Here is a 20486-nt window from a genome sequence, read left to right on the forward strand (position 1 = left end):
TTCTCATATCTAATTTGTGTAGCACTGTGCCATCATTCCGGTGACTACTTTTCATATTTAATTTATGCAGCACTGTGCCATCCTTCCAGTGACTACCTTTTTTTGCATTATCTTATTTGTGTAGCACCGTGCATCTCTACAGACTACTTCTCATATAAAATTTGCGTAGTACCGTGGATTTTTTTCGAACTACTTTCTCATATCTGAGTAGCATAGCACTGTATGTCTTTTCGGTGACTCCTCAGATTTGATTTGCATAGTTCCATTCGTCTTTCCGGTGACTCCTCAAATCTGATTTGCATAGGGTTGTGCCATCATTCCAACCCTGTCCATATTATTTTTCTTTTTCAATAGGGTCGTGGTGTCAATCCGACCTTTCCTTTATAATTTTTATTTTCCAGTTGGGTCATGCCATCATTCCAGCCTTATCCAAATAATTTTATTTTTAAAATTGTGACCACTTTAGGCCATCAAATCTAATATTCCGGCATATGAGCATGTTCCGGCTAGTTTTTCGGTGACTTGTTTAATATCAACTCATCTATTGATTCCAACATAATCCATATACTTTATACTAGATTTTGAGCACTTTGTTGCTCAGGGGGAGTTTAGTAGCCTTGTATGTCGATTATGTGAGTCTCTATGGCCTGAAAAAGTCTTTGCAAGTTTGGTTTGGAAAGTTCAATACTATGATTTTATCACTCTGTGTTATATCGGCATTATGCATCAAATTCAGTATTTTAATGAGAAGATTAAGCACATTGAGATTGACTGACATTATGATTCAAATCCATGAGAAGACAAGCACATTGAGATTGACTGTCAATTTTGTGAAGTCGACTAATCAACTTGCAGATATCTCACCAATCCCCTCATTGGTCCTCGTATTAATTACATATGTAACAAACTAGGTACATGAACTGTATGCACTAGCTTGAGGGGGAGTGTTAAAATAGGAATAGGTTTACACAATCCTATTAGAATAGAAATAGGTTTACACAATCCTATTAGAATATGAATAGGTTTATACAATCCTATTTAGAATAGGAATAGGAATACAAATACGAATAGGAATAGTCAATAGTATCCTACTTGGTAAAGGATTGTATTCTAGTGTCTAAGACACAACAACAACTCAATAATATTCTTCTCCTATATTTCTCACAACATTGAAAGGTGGCTAACCAAGTGTCCTTTGACCACTCCCACACAGGTCCATAAATCCCCTTAAAACTCCACCCAATTCTATTGCCAATGTTTTTGAACCGCACCCCTAACATGAACTCCCGCTTGTTAACCTACATGGACTCCAATTTCTATCATCCCAAAGTATAAGTACTCCTCCTGCACGTCTCTGAACAGGAATAGTCATACTTCACCCACCCACTCCCTAGTATCCAACAATGTCTCCATTTTTGTTTCGAATACATATCACATATGCCCCTCACACACTCTTTTTCCTTCCCCAAACTCATTCCCCCTCCCTCCCTACAATAAAGAACTTGTGCACTCTACCCCTTTTGCATCGTAAACTATGTCTATAAGCAATTCTAACACCTTACCCTCCTCCCCTTCAAACGACACTCCCAAAAATTCCCCAGACCTAAGGAATTTCTCTCCCACCCATCTCATAAATTTTCTTCCATCTTCAATGTTGGCTAAATGCCTGACATTAGCTCCCTATGCGCCTAAATTGTCATTGTCAGTACCAAGAATCAGTTGTGACCGGTCTGATTGCTGAAAATCAGCCCCTCTCCCCATAGAACAAATGAATTTGGAGTTGTTTGTGATCCCTGAAGCCTTTCCCAACCATGTATATTGATAGGGGGGAGGAGAAACAGAAATCATTATGGTTTGATCAGACAGGAGAAAAGAGATCCTTGTACTTCTATCACGGATTCTTTATTCTTCGTTGAGTATGGACAGACTACAGAAGATACAGGGAAACTATCACGTCCTGCAAACTAAAAAATGCTCCATTGCTTTTCAACCTAGAAGCAACAAATAGTATTTATGGGAAACAGAAATTTGATTTCAGAGCAAGAAGATAAGCACCAAGCAGACATGACACCATAGAGAACAATAAAGTGAAAAATGTAATTCAGGCAGCCATGCAATTAGTAGAATACAACCACAAAGATCTTTTTTTAAAATCATGTAAACATTTCATTAATCACAAGGCCAAAAGAAGGCCATATACAAGTGGTATACCAAAAGGTAAAGAACCTACAAAAAGAAAATCACAGAGGTCTTCTAGAGGATAACAACTGAATAAGAGAATGCTGAGAGTAACATCACTTACTCTCCCAGATTACCACTGAGGACACCAGATTCCCTCAATTTCAGTTCCTCCTCTCGTAATTTATCCACGTTATGCCTTTCTCTGTATTGTTTGTAGAATTCTTGTAAGAGAGTAATATCCTGGCTTCTATCAATTGTCCCACCCTCCCGCTTCGCAAGCTTTTGCTATAAGATTAGGCAAGAGATGGGAAGGAAATCAGAACTGAACCAATATCCAAAATATCGTAAACACACCATAAAACATGTTAAAATTCAACTGTCAGAACTAATTTACAATGCATAGGCTAAGTGGAGTTCCTGCACATCTGTAAGAATAGAAGTCTTGACACCAGAAATGATAACAATACAAAATGGAAGAAAGAGAGGATTTCACATAACTCTAAATTTACCTGATACCAAAATCAGTGAATCTATCCAAATAGCGATACTGGCACTCAGAAGGACCAAATACTTCATATATCGAACACAAGAAATATTTGAATACTTCATGAAAATCCATTTTTCCTATTCCTCTAACAAAGTGATGCATATCATGAGTACACAAAGGAAAAAGTCACACACATACCTTGATTACAGACATCAGACCAGTCTTGAACTGCAAAACACCCCTCCCCTCACTGTTAGGATCCAAATTTTGAGCCAAGGAATAGGCATGCTCACATACTGCAGCAAATTCACCAAATTGCCAACAGATAGGCAAGTTTATTAGTCCAAGCATCGACAGACTGCATATCAGCTTTCTAAATTAATCAATCAACTATGTCTCGATCCAAATTTAGATGAGGTCAGCTATATTAGCCATTTGTAGCCATTCCACCCTATTCATATTTCAATAATCAGAGAATTCATCATATTTAGACAATTCTTACATTTGGTTGACAAACCAACCATAACCCTCCTATCTGTGCTTGGGACCCTCCTATGCTTTGTGAAGCTCACATAGACTGAGTTTGCATAAAGTTTTTCAAGAAAATGCATAAAAGGATCTTGTAAAACTAGGTCTAGTTCCTAACTCACACCCCAAAAGGTTAACACAAAGGAAGGAGGATAGTCCAAGCCTTATAAGAAGACCACCCATCTCATTCACCACCGATGTGGAACCTTTCATTCTTCAACACCCAACCTCACGCCTAGTGCTGGACATCTGGTGCGTGGGCAAATTTGAATTGGGGGCCCAACATAGGGTGAGATGGGTCATTCTCTAATTCAACCCCAAAAGGTAGCTCAAATGGAGGAGGATTGTCCAAGCCTTATAAGGAGACCACCCATCTCTCTAACCACAATGTGGAACTTTTTTCATTCTTCAACACCCAACCTCACGCCTAGTGCTGGACATCTGGTGCGTGGGCAAATTTGAATTGGGGGCCCAACATAGGGTGAGATGGGTCATTCTCTAATTCAACCCCAAAAGGTAGCTCAAATGGAGGAGGATTGTCCAAGCCTTATAAGGAGACCACCCATCTCTCTAACCACAATGTGGAACTTTTTTCATTCTTCAACACCCCATCTCATGCCCAAGGTCTGGTGCATGGGCAATTTTAATTTGAGGACCCAACATAGGGTAAGATGAGTCATAAGCCACAGAATGCTCCACTTTATTGAAATGAAATACACTACAAAAAACACATTGAATGACCTAAAAGTTTTCAATTTCTCCGGCAACCAAACCCTAAGGGGTCATTTGGTTGGGAAAAAGTTCTCCTTGGGATAACTTACCCCATCATGTATATGGGATAACTTATCCCATCACTATGGTATCAATGGTTGGATAAGTTATCCCAAACATGGCAACCAAACAAGACACCAAAATTTTATCCCAAGACTATTTTTTTATACCAGGACTATTTATTCTTATCCCTCACACCAAACGACCCCTAAATGTTTCTTCATTTTCAAAAATGAGGAACTGGAACCCCATTGTTACCATCTAAACACTTATACAATGGGACTCGGTCAACATGAAAAATAATTAGCATAACCAACCGTTCACTTGTCCAACAAGGGAAAGCAGAAACACTTGGTCCTAATTACTTTGACGCTTTTCATGCCACATTTCGCTATATCTTGAATCTCAATACCAAGATAACTGACAAAACTAAAAGTATTTAAATTATAAATTCTACAGGAAAAAAAAAAAGTTAAAGCGGTCATATTTCGATGCCGTTACAGAAGAGAGAATCTCGATCATGTTTCCCCCCTAAAATTAGATGTTATAATATACCTGTCATCTATGATCAAGTTCTGGATATTTCTATTTCATTTCAACAGAGCAACAAGAAATGAGCTCAGCACATACTTGTGTGCCCAGGCATGAAAAGCCAATAAGATCCATGAGAAGAGATCACTTACATATTCTGGACACATTAGGGGCCTCATCTTGAATCTCGTCCGCAGCTCTTAGAATGTCATCTATATCCCTGTTATTCGCAAGCGAGGATGGGACATTTGCAGCAATCCCTCCTGCCGGTCTCCCAGCGGCAGCCCTATGTCCACGTAGTGCTGCTCGCACCAACCGTTCCCATAAATCTTCCACTCGAGACATCTCCTACAAAATCTCAAAAGAAAATCAAGAAGGAAAGCATTGGTACCAGTTAAAATCACAGGGAGGGGGGGAGGGTACAGAGAAGTTTTTCCAGAATACTAGCATGCCAGAGAGAAAATGGAGAAGGAATCGAGTAAAATCCATCATCAAAATTTTCAAATAGGAAATCAAGTACAATTTAACACCCAAAATAATGAAAACTATGAACTCCATCATCAAAATATTTGTTAAAAGAAATCCATCTTAATCCAAAACATCTTCAGATGCTTCAATTTGCCTTTGTCCAGCAGCCAGATGAAAAGCTCAAATAAGAATATTAAACAATTAAGAAAACACAAAGCTAGATTAGATGGGAAAATGGTGAATAAAATAGCAGAAGTACAAAAACAAAAATAAACGGAAATAAAATTAAAAGGAGAATGTGAAGAACCAGAAGAACAAAACTAGGGAATTTTTAAATTAAAAAATGATCTGTCATTGCCAAGAGAAACCCATCATAAACCCAAGAAAGTGAACAGCTACAAATATAGAAACAGATAAACATAAACGCAATCGTTACTTGTCCATTTTCCTCCACCTGAATTCTAATGATATTTCCTGTTTTGGAGCATCCAAAATGCTTGACATGTCATCCCACCAATAACACTTATTATTCTGTACAACTTTCACAACATAGACTCATTTAACAAACTTGAATTAAAATTTTGATACAATTGTTTCATCAACCACAGTTACATACATCTCAAATACTAATTTAATATTTTCTCTCGCCAAAATTTATCCAGCACACAAGTAAAGCTAATTCAGTATACAGTCCATACCCTAAAATATGATGATGGGGGTAAAAAATTTATCAAACAAAATTTATTTAAGAGAACTGTGTTGTTCTTGTTGATTTATTTTAACTGTTTTGGACTTTGCTCGATTAAGACCTAATCACCATCCCCTTTATGTTATTATTAATGAAAGCATTACTTGATCAAAAAAACTGTGAGAATTAAATTTTTCTACATTATTGAAGTGGGTTGATAACTACAAGTTCAAATCCAAGAGAAGACAAAAAACACTAGGTGATCTTTGTTCAATCCTTGATGGACAGAGTTACCCGAGAGTTACCCGAGACTCAGAGTTGCGCTCAGACTCCATTGTTATAAAAAAACAAAGACATCAACTTTTTGTACATTATCAAGTAGAATTACGCATCAAATTTTCCTCTTTAACTGGAAAAAAAGTAATCTTTTTCCTATATGACACTAGAACAAAAGAAAACAAAAGCATACGTAGTAAAAATTAAATTAGATTAAACAATTAACTATGCAAAAACATAACTTTAATTCCTTGCAGCATTAAAATGAAATCAAATTCAAAAATTAACTCTGCAAAAGCATAACTTTTTTCCTTGCAGTATTATTACATTTTACAAACAAATTGCAAATACTATACACCATTAAAATTAAAATTAAATTTCATAAATTTAACTATGGCGGCGAAGTTAAATTTCATAAACATATAAACACTACGTATCAGCAATCTACACAGACGTAAATCCATGAAAACAAAACGCGTATGAAATCAAAATCAATAGGAACAAAAAAAGGCAAAAATGCAAACGGCTTACCTGATTGGAGATCTCGCCGGAGAATCACCGAAGAAACGGAGATTAAACCCTAGAAACTTTTTTTGAGCTGAAGAAAAATGGAGGAAAAAGGACTAATTGTGTAAAGACTGAGATATTTGTGGGTGGATTTTGAAATGAAATTGAAAATAGGAGGAAATTACAAGGAAAATTGACCGGGTATAACCGGTGGATTTTACCGGTCGTTTTGAATCTTTTGTGTAATGCTAAACGCGGAGAAGAAAATAAGACCATGATTAAGGAGATACTTTTCTTTACTTTTCTTTCTACTTTTCTTTATTTGTCATAAAAATAAATCTTTGATTTTTCGAAAATAAGACAAAAATATTGCGGACGTTAAAATTAATCTATGAAAATATGACTTGTATAAGTTTGGATAAGGCGATAACTTATTTATTATAAGTTTAATTCTTTTTTTTTTTTGAAAATTACATAATTAGACATACGTTCATACTTTATGTAATATGACTCGTTTAAGTTTGTACTTTCAAATAATTATCTATTATTCCACTATTTAATAATTATGTAACATATTTTGAGTCGGATACATTGAGATACATCACTTCGTAAAATTAGTCAAAATAAAGTTTTTATTTATCTATTCACTTAATTATTTTTCTAATTTACAAATTCACTCCAAATCAGCTGACTCTCTCTCCCTCTTCAATTCTCTTTCTTTCTTCGTCTACTAGTAGTTATTGCATGATTTCCTGCTAAATTATTGTCTTTCAGTTATATTTCATATTTAGATACACATAATTAGATGAAATATGACAGCAATTATAATATGGAAAACTCAAAGGAAGGCAAGTAATTAATCCTTAAACTAGTGAAATTGATGTTATTTGTCATTTTCTTTTATTAATAAACAATGAAAATAATTCAACAAAATGACCTCCTCGATCGTAAATCCTTTCTCAAAATAACTCAATTATCATTTTTTACCTTAAATGGTCACTCAACACTTTTTAATCGCAAGCCAAAGTACAATTCACATTTTCTTCTTTGACTTCTTTGGTCTTCTTCTTCCGGACATTAATGACTTCTTCTTCTCTTCCTCCCTTCCTACCTTCTTCGTATTCCTTATTTCTTTGGTGTTTTTCTCCTCCTCCTTTTTCTTCTTTTTTCATGTTCAAAGCTCAAATTTTAAAATAAATGTGTTGCAAAGGTGAATCATTTTGGAGTGAATAATATATCAAAAGATTCAAAATATTGACATGAGCGCATATCTAAATTTTGGAATTGTTTAGAGGAGATTTGAATTGAAAAAATCGATTTGACAGGTATATTTTAGTGTATCAACATTGTATATATATGTATATGTATCTTTGATATATAGTTATACATTATCTATACACAAGTATACACTATTTATATAATACCGATACACTTAGATATCGATACATTACATATGCATATGGCCCTTTTTTTGTAAACAATTGTTGTTGCCCGTACATAAATCGTTAATTTTGAGCTATTTTTCAGTAAATGAAAACTTGACTATACTTAGTGCAAATTGTTAAGATGTCCACATCGGTAGAAGGATGGGAAATTGGTCTCCTTATATGGACTTGGACAAACCTCCCCTCATGAGCTAATTTTTGGGATTGAGTTAGGTCCAGATGTCATATCTTAACACAAATAAAACTAATTTATTGTATACATAAAAAATTCACCCCATATCACATTCAAGATTTAAATTCAAAGTATTAATATATGAATATTATTTTTTATATGACACTTTGTATCTTGAACATTATTTTTACTTTTATCACATAAAAGATGAGATAACTTTAAGTGACTCGTGAGTTATTTGTTAAATTTGACAATATAAAATAACAATGAAAGAAATTGACTAGACACAAACTACGACATGATCAGTCAGTCTCCATAACTAACCATGAACCAGCCAGCTTACACATTTGACCAACATAATGTTTGATTCTTACAAAGTCACAAGGCTATATATATAGTCAGAGACGAATCCAAGATTTGAAGACTTCGAGTGTAGCTGGATTTGAATCCAGGTCTCGTGGGTGGTTTCTCTAGCTTATACCAACCAACCCAACTTACTCACCTAATTGTCAACTGATTATAATAGCATGATTATGATTTTTAAGCTTTCCCTCACCCAAGATAGCAGGACCTGGAAGTTTTATGTTGTAGACAACCTAAAAGCAGAAGACATATTAAAATTAGAAGGTATTGTATTATACAAAAAAACTATACTGTTCTAGGTAGTGTAACTTCACAAGAATGTCTAGACTGCTTTTAAAATGGTATTCCAAAAACTGCCTTCTATTTTCAAGACATTTAAACAAGTTCACATGCATTCACTATTGTGAAATCAAAGCATATTGACATCTCCCAAGAAGAGATTCTGGCATGGTAAGGGCTTCAAATGAGTGTAAATGGAATAACATTTAACAAAGTACTTTCATACGGCAAGATAAACAACCACAACAACAATAGTATCAATTATTTATTATTTTTTAAAAAAATATACCCCAGTTAGGTTTAGCTATATGACTCCTCACTGATCATGTAGCTCCTTTGAAGGGCAAGAAATCTAGACTTTTTTTCCTACTGAAAGAAATACATATACTCCCTTCGTTTTAATTTGTTTATCTAGTTTTGACTTGACACAAAATTTAAGAAAGTAAAAAAGATTTTTGAATCTTGTGGTCTTATCCCAAAAGTTGCCAGCCCAACAAGAATAGGAGAATTTAGGCCTATCTCTTGTTGGACAAGAGTGTATAAGATCATTTCAAAAGTGATTAGTGCAGAGGGTAATGAGCTCTTTAGTGGATCCAAATCAATCAACTTTTGTGCCAGGAAGAGCAATAAATGACAACATCATCCTGAGCAATGAGCTTGTGAAAGGGTATATATAGTAAGAAAGATAATTTCACTGAAAACATTTTACACAAATCTTGTCTTTGATTGTGCACATCACTCTAGACTGTATTCTTTATTACAACACAATCATTATTCTCATTCTTTCTTCCTTCCTAATATTTTTTCTTCTAAAAATAAATTGTTTAATACTAAGCTTATCAAAAGAAGACTTACAGAGAGAAAATAATTGGATGAGTAAATAGACAACTTTACTCTTTGAAATTCAGTAACATCTGATAAATGTTTGTCTACTATCATATCCCTAATAGAAGTATATTTGAGAATACTCTCTCTCACTATATATTCTGCTAAGTAAGATGTGCGATCTAAATTTTGTATGGAAATAATTCCTACAAGTTGTCTTAACTTTTGTGTGTGACATACATCATTTTGGGATAAGGGTCTGAAAAATACCCCAACTTTGGTCGGATTTGTTGTTGCGATACTAAACTTTTCATGAGGATCTATTACCTTCCTAGACTATTTAATATCGTATTTTTTACCCCCTGAACTATTTAATAGTGTATTTTTAAAAGGTATATATATGCTCACGTGGACACATTACTATTTATAATTTTTGCATTATTTTTTATGTCCACGTGGGTAAATATATATGTTTAAAATACGGTATTAAATAGTCTAGGGAGGTAATAGGTCTTCATGAAAGTTTAGTATCGCAACAGCAAATCCGACTAAAGTTGAGGTATTTTTCAAACCTTTATCCCTATCATTTTCAAATTCAGATACATCTTTAGCGAAGTTATTCATCATGCCAATCACCAACAAAGATATCACTATATAGCAACAAGATGTTGCCGCTCACCGCACCGGCTACTCCAGAAAGCAGCAAACACAAGCTCAGACAGATTATAATAAAGGAATATTGAAAGGTATTCTCTACACATCTTTCAGTTTTTCAATATTCCATGGGTTCTCTACTCAAGTTTGCGCTATTTTCATCTTTTACATCCAACAACGTATCCAATTTATTTTTACTTGATATATGTTATTATACCTAGTTTGGTTTATGGTATAAATTGATATCGAAATATATATACACCATCAATCAAATATAGGATGTCCAAACATAACCTTATCCCTCCTACCAAACAACCATATCAGCTCTTTAACATGTATTAATTTAACAAATAAATGCTTCATTTCATACATTTATTGTATCAGTCTTATTATCATGTCTTGAATTGCTTAATCCTTTTAACTATTCAAATCTAATCATTTTTACCACCCTTGACTATACAATCCGATTATTGTATACGAATGCAACTTTTGTGGAATTGTAGTAAATTTGAAAAAAGAATTGATAGTCTCTACTTCTGTATAAGTAAATATTCCATTTTGAACCTAAATTATTTTTCTTGCAGGCACTTTTTGCCACTGGAAAGTAGGGGTGTACATGGGTCGGTTTGGTTTGGTTTTTCATTACAAAAAAATCTAAACCAATTATATTGTTTATTAAATCTAAAAATCAAATCAAACCACATAAAGTCGGGTTTTTCGATTTTTTTCGATTTTTTGGTTTTTTACAACTATACTGTGTTTGAAAAAGAGATCAAATATATTTTCACTTACATGTGTGATAAGTTAGACTTAAAAAATGCTACATGAATAGAAATCATCGAAAAGACGATAAAATTCACATGAGTACAAAATATATTTTTTTGAAATATCAAGGTTTAGTATGTTAAATTAATAAAGATCAAAGGCTACAATCAAACTGAATACAAAACGAAATATTTACAAAGAAAAACTATAACATTATTATTGTAACTTCTGATCTTAGTACAAAATAAAATATTTACAAAGTTTTACAATCCCAAATTTGAAATAATATATATGAACATTGAAAACTATAAACTAACTAAAAATATATTAACAAAACATATTATAAATAATATTTTTTATCTATAAATAAAATAAAATTAGATATTTATATTATGTCGGTTTGGTTTGGGTTTGATTTGACTTTTTTTCTTCGAATACAAAACCAAACCAAGATTGGTTGGTTTTTTTTTTCCAACACCAAACCACAAATTGATTTTTTTTTTCCGGTTTGATTTGGTTCGTTGGTTCGGATTGACTTGTACACCACTATTGGAAGTAGTCTAAACGCGGCAATACATAAATAGTATAGGATAGAACACATTCAATTTTAAATACGCAACCATTAATAATTTCGGATACTTCACTAGACTTCCGGATACATCGAATACATCTATATAGGCGAGGGATGTATCCGAAAGGAGAGGATGTATTAGAGAGGGGATAGGACATCCGAACTGGACTTCCGGATACATCAGCAGACATCGGAGAGGGGATAAGACACCCGAACTAGACTTCCGAATACATTAGTAGACATCGGGATACATAGGGGAGGAATATATCTGAGAAGGGATAGGGATGTATCAGTGAGAGGAATACATAGGTGAGGGTTGTATCTGAGAAGGGGATAGTATTTGAGAGGGGGGATAGATGGATGTATCCGAGAAGGGAATATGAATGTATCTGCGAGGAGATTTTTGAAAAAAAATTAAATGGACGGGAATTTTAGAAATTGTGATAAAATAAGATGTGTATTTAGGTAATTTTTCCAATTAGGTATGCGATTGGGCTTCTAAAAGCTAGACGGGCTTGGGCATTGCTAAGCAACCTTTAGCTAGTCCAATAATACTACTTATGGACCTAAATGAGGCTGAAGAGAGCAGATCTAAAGAGATACCGGCTCCCGAGGCAAATCAGTCTTCCGACCTTCCAGCACCGGGCATGTGTCCTTTCCCCTATAGATCCACCTTTCGTACAGGCTTGACGGAGTGAAGCTGTATTGAGGGAATCGACTAGCATCCCTTTCCACTGTGCATTTTTCGAACAAAGAAGACGACTATAGGATCGAATTCGCTCTTCAAGAAACTGCTCGAGATCCTATCCGCATGCAAAATCTTTCTCAAGTTCAAAATAGTAATATCATCATTTGACAAATAAAATGCATATTCGAATGAATACAATTTAAGAAATGATACAAGATTCTGAAAAGAAAAAAAATACATGGATACAAATATGCTTCTTAAATAACTAGAGATTCATTTGGCATACATATTGGAATGAGTACAAATTAAGAGCCCGTTTAACCATGCAAGGAAATCAGTATTTGAAATTATGAGATGATGTTGAAGTTTCGTTTGGACATGCAATAAGAACCTTTTATGTTGTATGTTTTCTCTTAAATATAAAAACCTCATAAGTTATAAAACATTAAAAATTTCCCAATTATTTATACAATCTTACTAAATAAACAAGGTTTATTAAACTGCATAACACACTATCACAAAGATTTTCTTGAAAAATACAATATTTATTGATCAAGGTTTTTTTTTTTTAAAAAAAAAACATAAGTAATGATGTACTAGTCTTTAATATAATCCTCGGACATAGTACATACAATCTTCTCACGTTGAATTTGCATTTCTCGTTCATATGACTGATGTTGACACCCAGTTTTGAACCTCCAAAATAGATTAATCATCGAACTTCTTTAATTTTAAATGATTTAAAATAATTAGTTTTATAAAAAAATTTAAAGTAATTATGTCATTTTCATAATTTTTAAATAATATAGATGTTTTTATATAGTTATGTATATAATTAGTACCTTTTACAAATATTCAAAAATTGTCTAAAAAAGATTTTGTTTTTAATTAGTTTATGATTAAGTCAATAATTTTATTTTTGTTAAGATTAAGAAGCTTGATAATTAATTAATATTAATCATCTTATTCGAGTTTTAATCGATTTTGTTAATTAACTCAATTTGGTTAACTTGTAAACTTTGATTGGCTACAATTGAAATTCGTTTGACCATTTTCTTAACTCAATTGCAAGACCCAATGTTGGGCCATGTCAATCCATTCACTCTTTCCGGCCCAATTCCTTAAGACCCAATTCATACACTTAATCAGCCCAGCAAAAGCCCAACTTTCTTTACATTTCTTTATCATGGTTATTGTTTAACTCTAACTTTATTTCTATGTCATGTTCCAATGGCATAATGTAAGAGCGTGTTTGGATTGGTTTAAAAGTTGGTCAAATATATTTTTAAGTCAGTTTTTGACTTCTGGAAGTGTTTGACAAATATAAAAAATAATTTAAAATAAGTCAAAAATGACTTAAAATAAGTTGGAAGGGTTTAACATGATAAAAAATGACTTAAAACAAGTTTAAAATGACTTAAAATAAAAGTCATTTTAATTTGACCTTTTATTTTTAACTTAAAAACTATTTTTTTAAGCCAATCCAAATAGGCTCTAAGTCCTGCAATGGCAATTATGCTAAGTAGGTCTAATCAGTGTACGTAATGGTGCAATTAAATCATTGCTTCACTCCATGCGTAGCTTTAGAACATTTAATATAACCACTGATCAAGAAGCAACTCGGCCATTAAAGATTTATTTAAAAAAAGTATGATGTGGATATAATAGTGAATGTTTAAAAAGGAACCAATGTCATGTTTCGAGTCTACACCCCGAACGTAACTAGCACTCGAGAATCATTATTGGTCCCCAAGCGAATCCTTGGCCTGACTCAATATTCAGCGGAAGACTTTCTCAACAATACAAGAACTCAAAAGTAAAGCTTTACTCATTGTCTTAAAATAAATAAACCCGAAATGTATAAAACATTCAACTAGCCAAAGAAGGCAACCCAAGTCTTAAGCATTAATAATAAAATGGAAAAGGACTCCTCAAAACACTATTGTCTATGAAGCCTCTAACAACTATGATGGAAGTCGGGACAAGACCATCGACATCCTAATACGACTGAAAGTGAATGTGGAACCCTCCAAAGCAAGGAGGCTCACCAAATCAACTCTGGAACTGTAAGTGGTGTCAACGGAGCGCCTGTTGATGACCCTTAGCTTGTTACTTGTATCTGCATCATGAAAGATGCAAGCCAAATGACGTCAATACATGGAATGTACGAGCATGCAAGGGGAACTCTAAAGCACGGACATAAGCTTGAAATGATAAAAAGGAAGAACATATTCACCTCATCTCAACTCAAGTATACTCAAAGATACTCAACTTAGAAATACTCAACTCAGTTCGATGTAAAAGCAACAATAAAGATGCATTATAAAGAAAGCCTTTAAAACAGTAGATGATAACTCAATGTATTTAAAGAATACAAGAATAACTTTTTTACACTTATTTGGGAGATTCTCTAACCGACAACCATTACTATGAGTTATGTGATGATACAACGTCTCGCCCACGCTGCCTGAATTGTCCTATACCTTGCCGGAGTATAAGACATCCTCAACTAAGTTGATCCACTAAGCTATGCTTAAAAGCAATAAAGAATCATCTAAAAAGTATGATCATTTACCCATGCTGGCATACATAGTTTATGAGGACTTTGAGTTGTCTGAACTCGTTCTCGTATCAGTGCTCAATACTACTCTCGATAATATAACTCTTACTCATATGTTTAAAAACATTTACTTTAGATTTTTACGATTTTAAATTTAAATTTTGATTTTGAATTTTAAAATGTGGAGTGATGATGGTTATTAGTTTTAAAAATTTCAAAAATAATACAATTAATTAAGTGGAGAATTTTGAGGAGTGGTTTTGTGCCACATTGTATGTCTCTCTAATTGTTGAAGAGGCCTAATATAAATTGAGAAACTTTCACATATAGCAAACAAAAAAATCATATTTGTATGCTATAGCAAAGTTTGCATAATTGCGCTTCATAGCAAACATATATATGTATAATTCACTATACATATATACAAAAAGAAGCAATTGTATAATTCGTTGGCTCCTCTTTATAATTGTATAATTTCGCTGGCAGGCCATTTGTATAAATTGTTGTTAGCCTCTCGTTTGTATAAATCGTTGACAAACATAAATTATACATTATACAAGCATAAAACTGGGCAGGGGAATATTTTTATTGTATAATTATAAGTGTATAGGATGAATATATATGTATTTGCATGTGTATATACAATTTTCTCTCGCTTTATACAAACAGAAACGCAATTTATACACTTCTGTGTATAAAGCGAGAAAGGCGAGCACAGAGAGAGTGAGCGAGAGAGGAGAGTGGCGAGCGAGAGTTTGAGGGAGAGAGGCGCTGGCAAACAGTTTGCTACAGGACACAATTAAATCAAAGTGTGATTATACCATTTAATTTGAATTAATAGTTTGCCATTATGTACAATTTTCCCATATAAATTCAGTCCCTCATTTTCATTGATCATCTTCTTTCTCTACTCCTTTTTAGTTTTTTTTTTTTTTAAATAAATTATATTTATATGTTTGTCGCTTTTGTTTTTTCTCCTTTGTTTGATATGTGTATTTATGGCTCTTTCACATTGATGTTCATTCCTCACATGCCTATAGAGACAAGCAAGAAGCAACAAAGGATACTTTTCTTTGGAACATAAGATCTAACAAAAGGAAATGAGTCGAGTTCTACAATTTAGTTACCTAAGATATGAATATTTGTAAAAAAAATTATAAAATTTTACAATGTGTCATTTTTATTTTTCCTCTCCCAAAGTTGATTTGCAATTTTATCTTTCTCTTAAAAAATACTAGTATTCGTACCCGCGTGTTGCGCTGAAATTTATATATATGTTCCTCACTCCAAATTTGTTCAATTTTTTTGTTCTTTTTATCATTCTGTTTCTTCTTGATTTGTAAGAGCAACAGATGAAACATGTATTTCTCAACAACTAAAACTTTGAAAACTCCTACAATTACGACAAAGTGTGATAAAGTGAAGAAATTGTAAACATCTTCAAAACTTTAAGTGTAAACTTAAATTTTAAATCTTTATCTTGTAAAACTAACCAACCACTCTTAATTCAAAATTTAAATAATTTGATTTATTTTTATTCAAAAAACAGATAATTACTAATCAAACAAATTATTAATAATAAATTCAAGCAATTGCCTAAATTTGTAATATTTTTTAAAAAATTCCTACAATTAAATGAACTTAAATAAAATTTAAAAAACTATTTAATCATTTTTTTAATCTAATAAAAAACATGAGTAAAAACCAAAAAAAAAATAATGGAAAAAAGATCCTAGAAAGACTCCCATTTTCATAAAATGTCTTGTTTATGATTATCCCTATATTTATGTTTTTCTTTATGCATAATCAAAATAACATTAATATATTTATCTCGATATTTAATATGTTTATATATGTATTTTTTTGTTCATCTTAACAAAAGGACTGAGTAAGTGACTTTTCGAATGGACTTATTTTAAATGCATTCTCAGCCAAACAGAGGAACTATTATCATACTAATACATTTATGAGAAAAACTCATCTATAACTGTAATATATACTTATTCATGCTGCATATATATATGCAATGAGAACAATAGATTTGACACTCATGTGAAGATTGCATGCAGGCAAAATTCATGTGAAGAGGGTATAGAGGTTGAAAATCTTACTAGATAATGCATGATCTACTGCCTCAAATTAAGAAGACATCCAACAATTGTTGCTAGAATTCAGAGTCATCAAGAAATTAATTATCACAATCCATATTTGTTCCCTCATCATTGCCCTTATACAAGTTTCAAATGCAAAATGTTCATCTAATCTGTCTATATATAATAGGATAGACAATTTTTTTTGGCTTTTCCATTGAAATTTTGTTGATGAAGTTACTATAAAAATGGCATTAGTAGTTTTCTCAATTTGAAACTCTTTGACTGAAGCGGTTGATAAAAAGTATCTATCCGGATGAACAAAAAGTTGTTTATGCTTTTACTATTTTATAGATTATAGATAGATAAATTTTTGCAGTTACTAACTTTATCACACAGTAACTTTCAGTTATAGAATTTTTAAATAATTAAATATATCACAACCAATAAGAATAAACTCAAATCCAACTTTTAAATTTGATTTTTTTTAAAAGAGCCAATAAACGTTAAAAACAGTTTTTTAGTGATTAAAATTTTTATTTTTATATTTTAAATTAATTTTAATAATTCATAAATTCTTTTTTGTGGTGCTGACACGTGACACTTTTTCTTCTCCTATTATATATAGATAGATTGTTTCGATATAAGTTAGTGCATATAAAGAGCTCACAAGGTAAGATAATTTTTTCTCACGTTAGAGGTTTTAAATTTTATTTTATAAATTTTCATTAGGATTCAATTTGTGGATCTTTTTGCATAAGTTGGTATTTATTTTGAGTTTTTGTTATACATCCAACATGAAATTTGTAAGATCACTATTTAGCATCATTAACATGTTTTATAACCATTTGTGTGAAGATTGTGGAGGTCATGCGTTATTATGTTTTGTTTATACGTCGTGTAATATGTGTAGTAAAATAATTATATTGATTGTGGTGTGTTAGATCGTCATGTAACTTTTGTTCATCGTCTTAAAGATTCAGGTTTGAAAAAAATCCTAATCTACTTGAAACATATTGTTTTATTAGACGTATTTTAAGCACTGTGTAATGACTTCTTTAGTTTGTTTCTAATAACATTTAAATATAGTATGAATGTTTTAACTTGCATTAGTTTAAAATAAATTATTTTACATGTACAAATAACTAAAGATTTTATTGATAAATAATGATATACATAGTGTTATTTCATAAAGTAGGTCTATAAAAAATAAAAAATATACGTAAACGTTAAATTATTTTTAATAGAGCCTTAAATCGATAATAGCATAAATTATATGAGAATAATGGGATATGTGAATAATTAATTTAAATTTGCTAAATAAAATGAAAAATTAAGTTAAATTGCTCATGGATAAAAATACAAGAAAGAATATAAAAAAAAGAAGATAAAATAAAAAATAAATTTACAATGACAAATTTGTATTTAGAATTTTATGTTGAGAAGAAAAGTTATAAATAAACTATGTAATATAGTTTGTTAGTTTGGATTAAAATAGTTATTTTAAATTTCAGTTGAGATATAAAGTTTTTTTTTTTAATTATTTAAGTCAACAAGTAAACAAATAAATTATGGTATAGTTTATTAGTTTAGAGTTATATATATCTTCTTTTAATATCTATATTTTTTAAATATTATTAAAAGGAGGGAAAAAAAAAGTAAAAAAGCCCAAGTAATGGTAAAACAAATTTGGCGCAAAACATCAGAAAAAAATGACACAAAAGAAACCCAAATCCCAAAAAAAATGAACTCCCAAAGATTACATCTTCATCTTCAAGAGCCTGGAACTACGTTGCGTTCGAAACCCTAATACGACATAGAAAAAAGGATGAACTCTCCAAAGATTACATCTTCATCTTCACCAATGGTGGCTCAAGCTAATTAGTGGCATAAACCCAAAAATAAGTTGGAGGTCTAAATTTTAATTATTTTTTTTATCTGAGATTAAAGTTATTTATTTCTTTTTAATAAAAAAAAAGTTTTATTTTTTTATGATCTTAAACTAAAGATATATATATATATATATATATACCAAAATATTTTTTAATCTTATGCTCTTAAACATAACATGTGCAAGTTAAATTTAAAAATTGATCCATATAAAAGAAACATTCTTTAATGTTTCGAAACAAATTAAAACATTTTTTTAAAATTTTTTTTGTTAAAAAAAGCTTAAGATAATTTTATTATTATTAAAAAATCACTACTAAAAAAATAGTGAATACCGACCTATAAATACCAACCTCCGGAGGTCGGTATTCCCTGAAATACCGACCTAAAACCGACATCCCAGCTTAGGTCGGAAAAAGCTTGGTCACTATTCAATCCCGACCTCTGGAGGTCGGTATTTACTGACCTCTCGAGGTCGGTTTTTATTTTATGTCGGAATATTCATTTTTTTAAATTCCGACCTCTGGAGGTCGGTATTTTTATTTTTGTAATGTTGAAATTCCGACCATTGGAGGTCGGTATTTTTATTTTTGTTATGTTGAAATTCCGACCTCCGGAGGCCGATATTTTTATTTTTGTAATGTTGAAATTCCGACCTCAGGAGGTCGGTATTTTTATTTTTGTAATGTTGAAATTCCGACCTCAGGAGGTCGGTATTTTTATTTTTGTAATGTTGAAATTCCGACCTCAGGAGGTCGGTATTTTTATTTTTGTAATGTTGAAATTCCGACCTCAGGAGGTCGGTATTTTTATTTTTGTAATGTTGAAATTCCGACCTCAGGAGGTCGGTATTTTTATTTTTGTAATGTTGAAATTCCGACCTCAGGAGGTCGGTATTTAAGGTCGGTTTTCTGTTGCAAAACAAGCAGCAAATTGCTGCAATTTTTAGTTGCCCACCTGCATATTTATACCAAAACAACCCAAAGCCAAATAAGCTTCATCCAACCAAAACAAACCAAAGCCAAATAAAATTCATTCAACCAAAACAACCAAAGCCAAATAAACTTCATCCAACCAAAACAACACAATATTTTCAACATATACATTAAACTATTTCAAAATAAACTTCATCCAACTTCAAAATAAACCAAAATACGATCAAATTAAACAATTCTAAAAATATAGAAGTCTAAAATGTCAAATAGATACAACTACTCTTCATCACCCTCACTCTCCTTATCATTCTCATCACCCTCCTGATCAGATCCATCACTGCTAGCCGGACATGGAGGAAGAATATTTCCTGATTCAAAAAGAAAAGTTAGTTGGGCCTGAAGCGCTGCATACCTCTTGTTCTCTACCTCCTTTGCTGCCGCAATCTCCTCCTCTCTCTTCTTCTCTCTTTCTTCTCTCTTCTTCTCTCTTTCGGCTACAACATCAAGCTCGACATTGAGATAAGCTATCTTACTCTCCATTGCAGATATTGTCTCTCTATCCCCACCATCAAAGCTTGAGGATGATGAACCACAATACCAAGACTTCTTCTTCTGATACGCCTTTTCTAGATAGCCGTAGATTGAACCTCTAATCGGTTCACCAGCACTCTGTTTCCAAAGATTCTCGTTTTCTTCTTGTGTAAATGGTCTGTCCTGACTCTCAAGAGGTAGAGTACTACGATATTCCTGAGATATTCGTATATACCTATCCTATAATTTAAACAAAGAACTCTACAAATAAGAATGTAATA

The 20486-nt window shown here is 32.2% G+C and overlaps 1 protein-coding gene across 1 annotated transcript in view; it reads right to left on the reverse strand.

The window, feature by feature from the left end:
- The window catches only part of LOC102590221 (callose synthase 9), a 49103-nt gene extending 42517 nt beyond the window's left edge, over nucleotides 1-6586 (reverse strand). Inside the window, exons 1-4 of the mRNA XM_006354133.2 lie at nucleotides 6462-6586; nucleotides 4651-4846; nucleotides 2867-2964; nucleotides 2303-2466 (exon numbers count right to left, since the gene is read on the reverse strand). Coding sequence (XP_006354195.1) covers nucleotides 2303-2466; nucleotides 2867-2964; nucleotides 4651-4843 — 455 coding nt within the window. The 5' untranslated portion in view covers nucleotides 4844-4846; nucleotides 6462-6586. The remainder of the gene's footprint in view (nucleotides 1-2302; nucleotides 2467-2866; nucleotides 2965-4650; nucleotides 4847-6461) is intronic.
- Between the last annotated feature and the right edge of the window lie 13900 nt (nucleotides 6587-20486).

This window comes from Solanum tuberosum, unplaced genomic scaffold, assembly GCF_000226075.1.
Source record: "Solanum tuberosum cultivar DM 1-3 516 R44 unplaced genomic scaffold, SolTub_3.0 scf00172, whole genome shotgun sequence".
Lineage (NCBI taxonomy): Eukaryota > Viridiplantae > Streptophyta > Magnoliopsida > Solanales > Solanaceae > Solanum > Solanum tuberosum.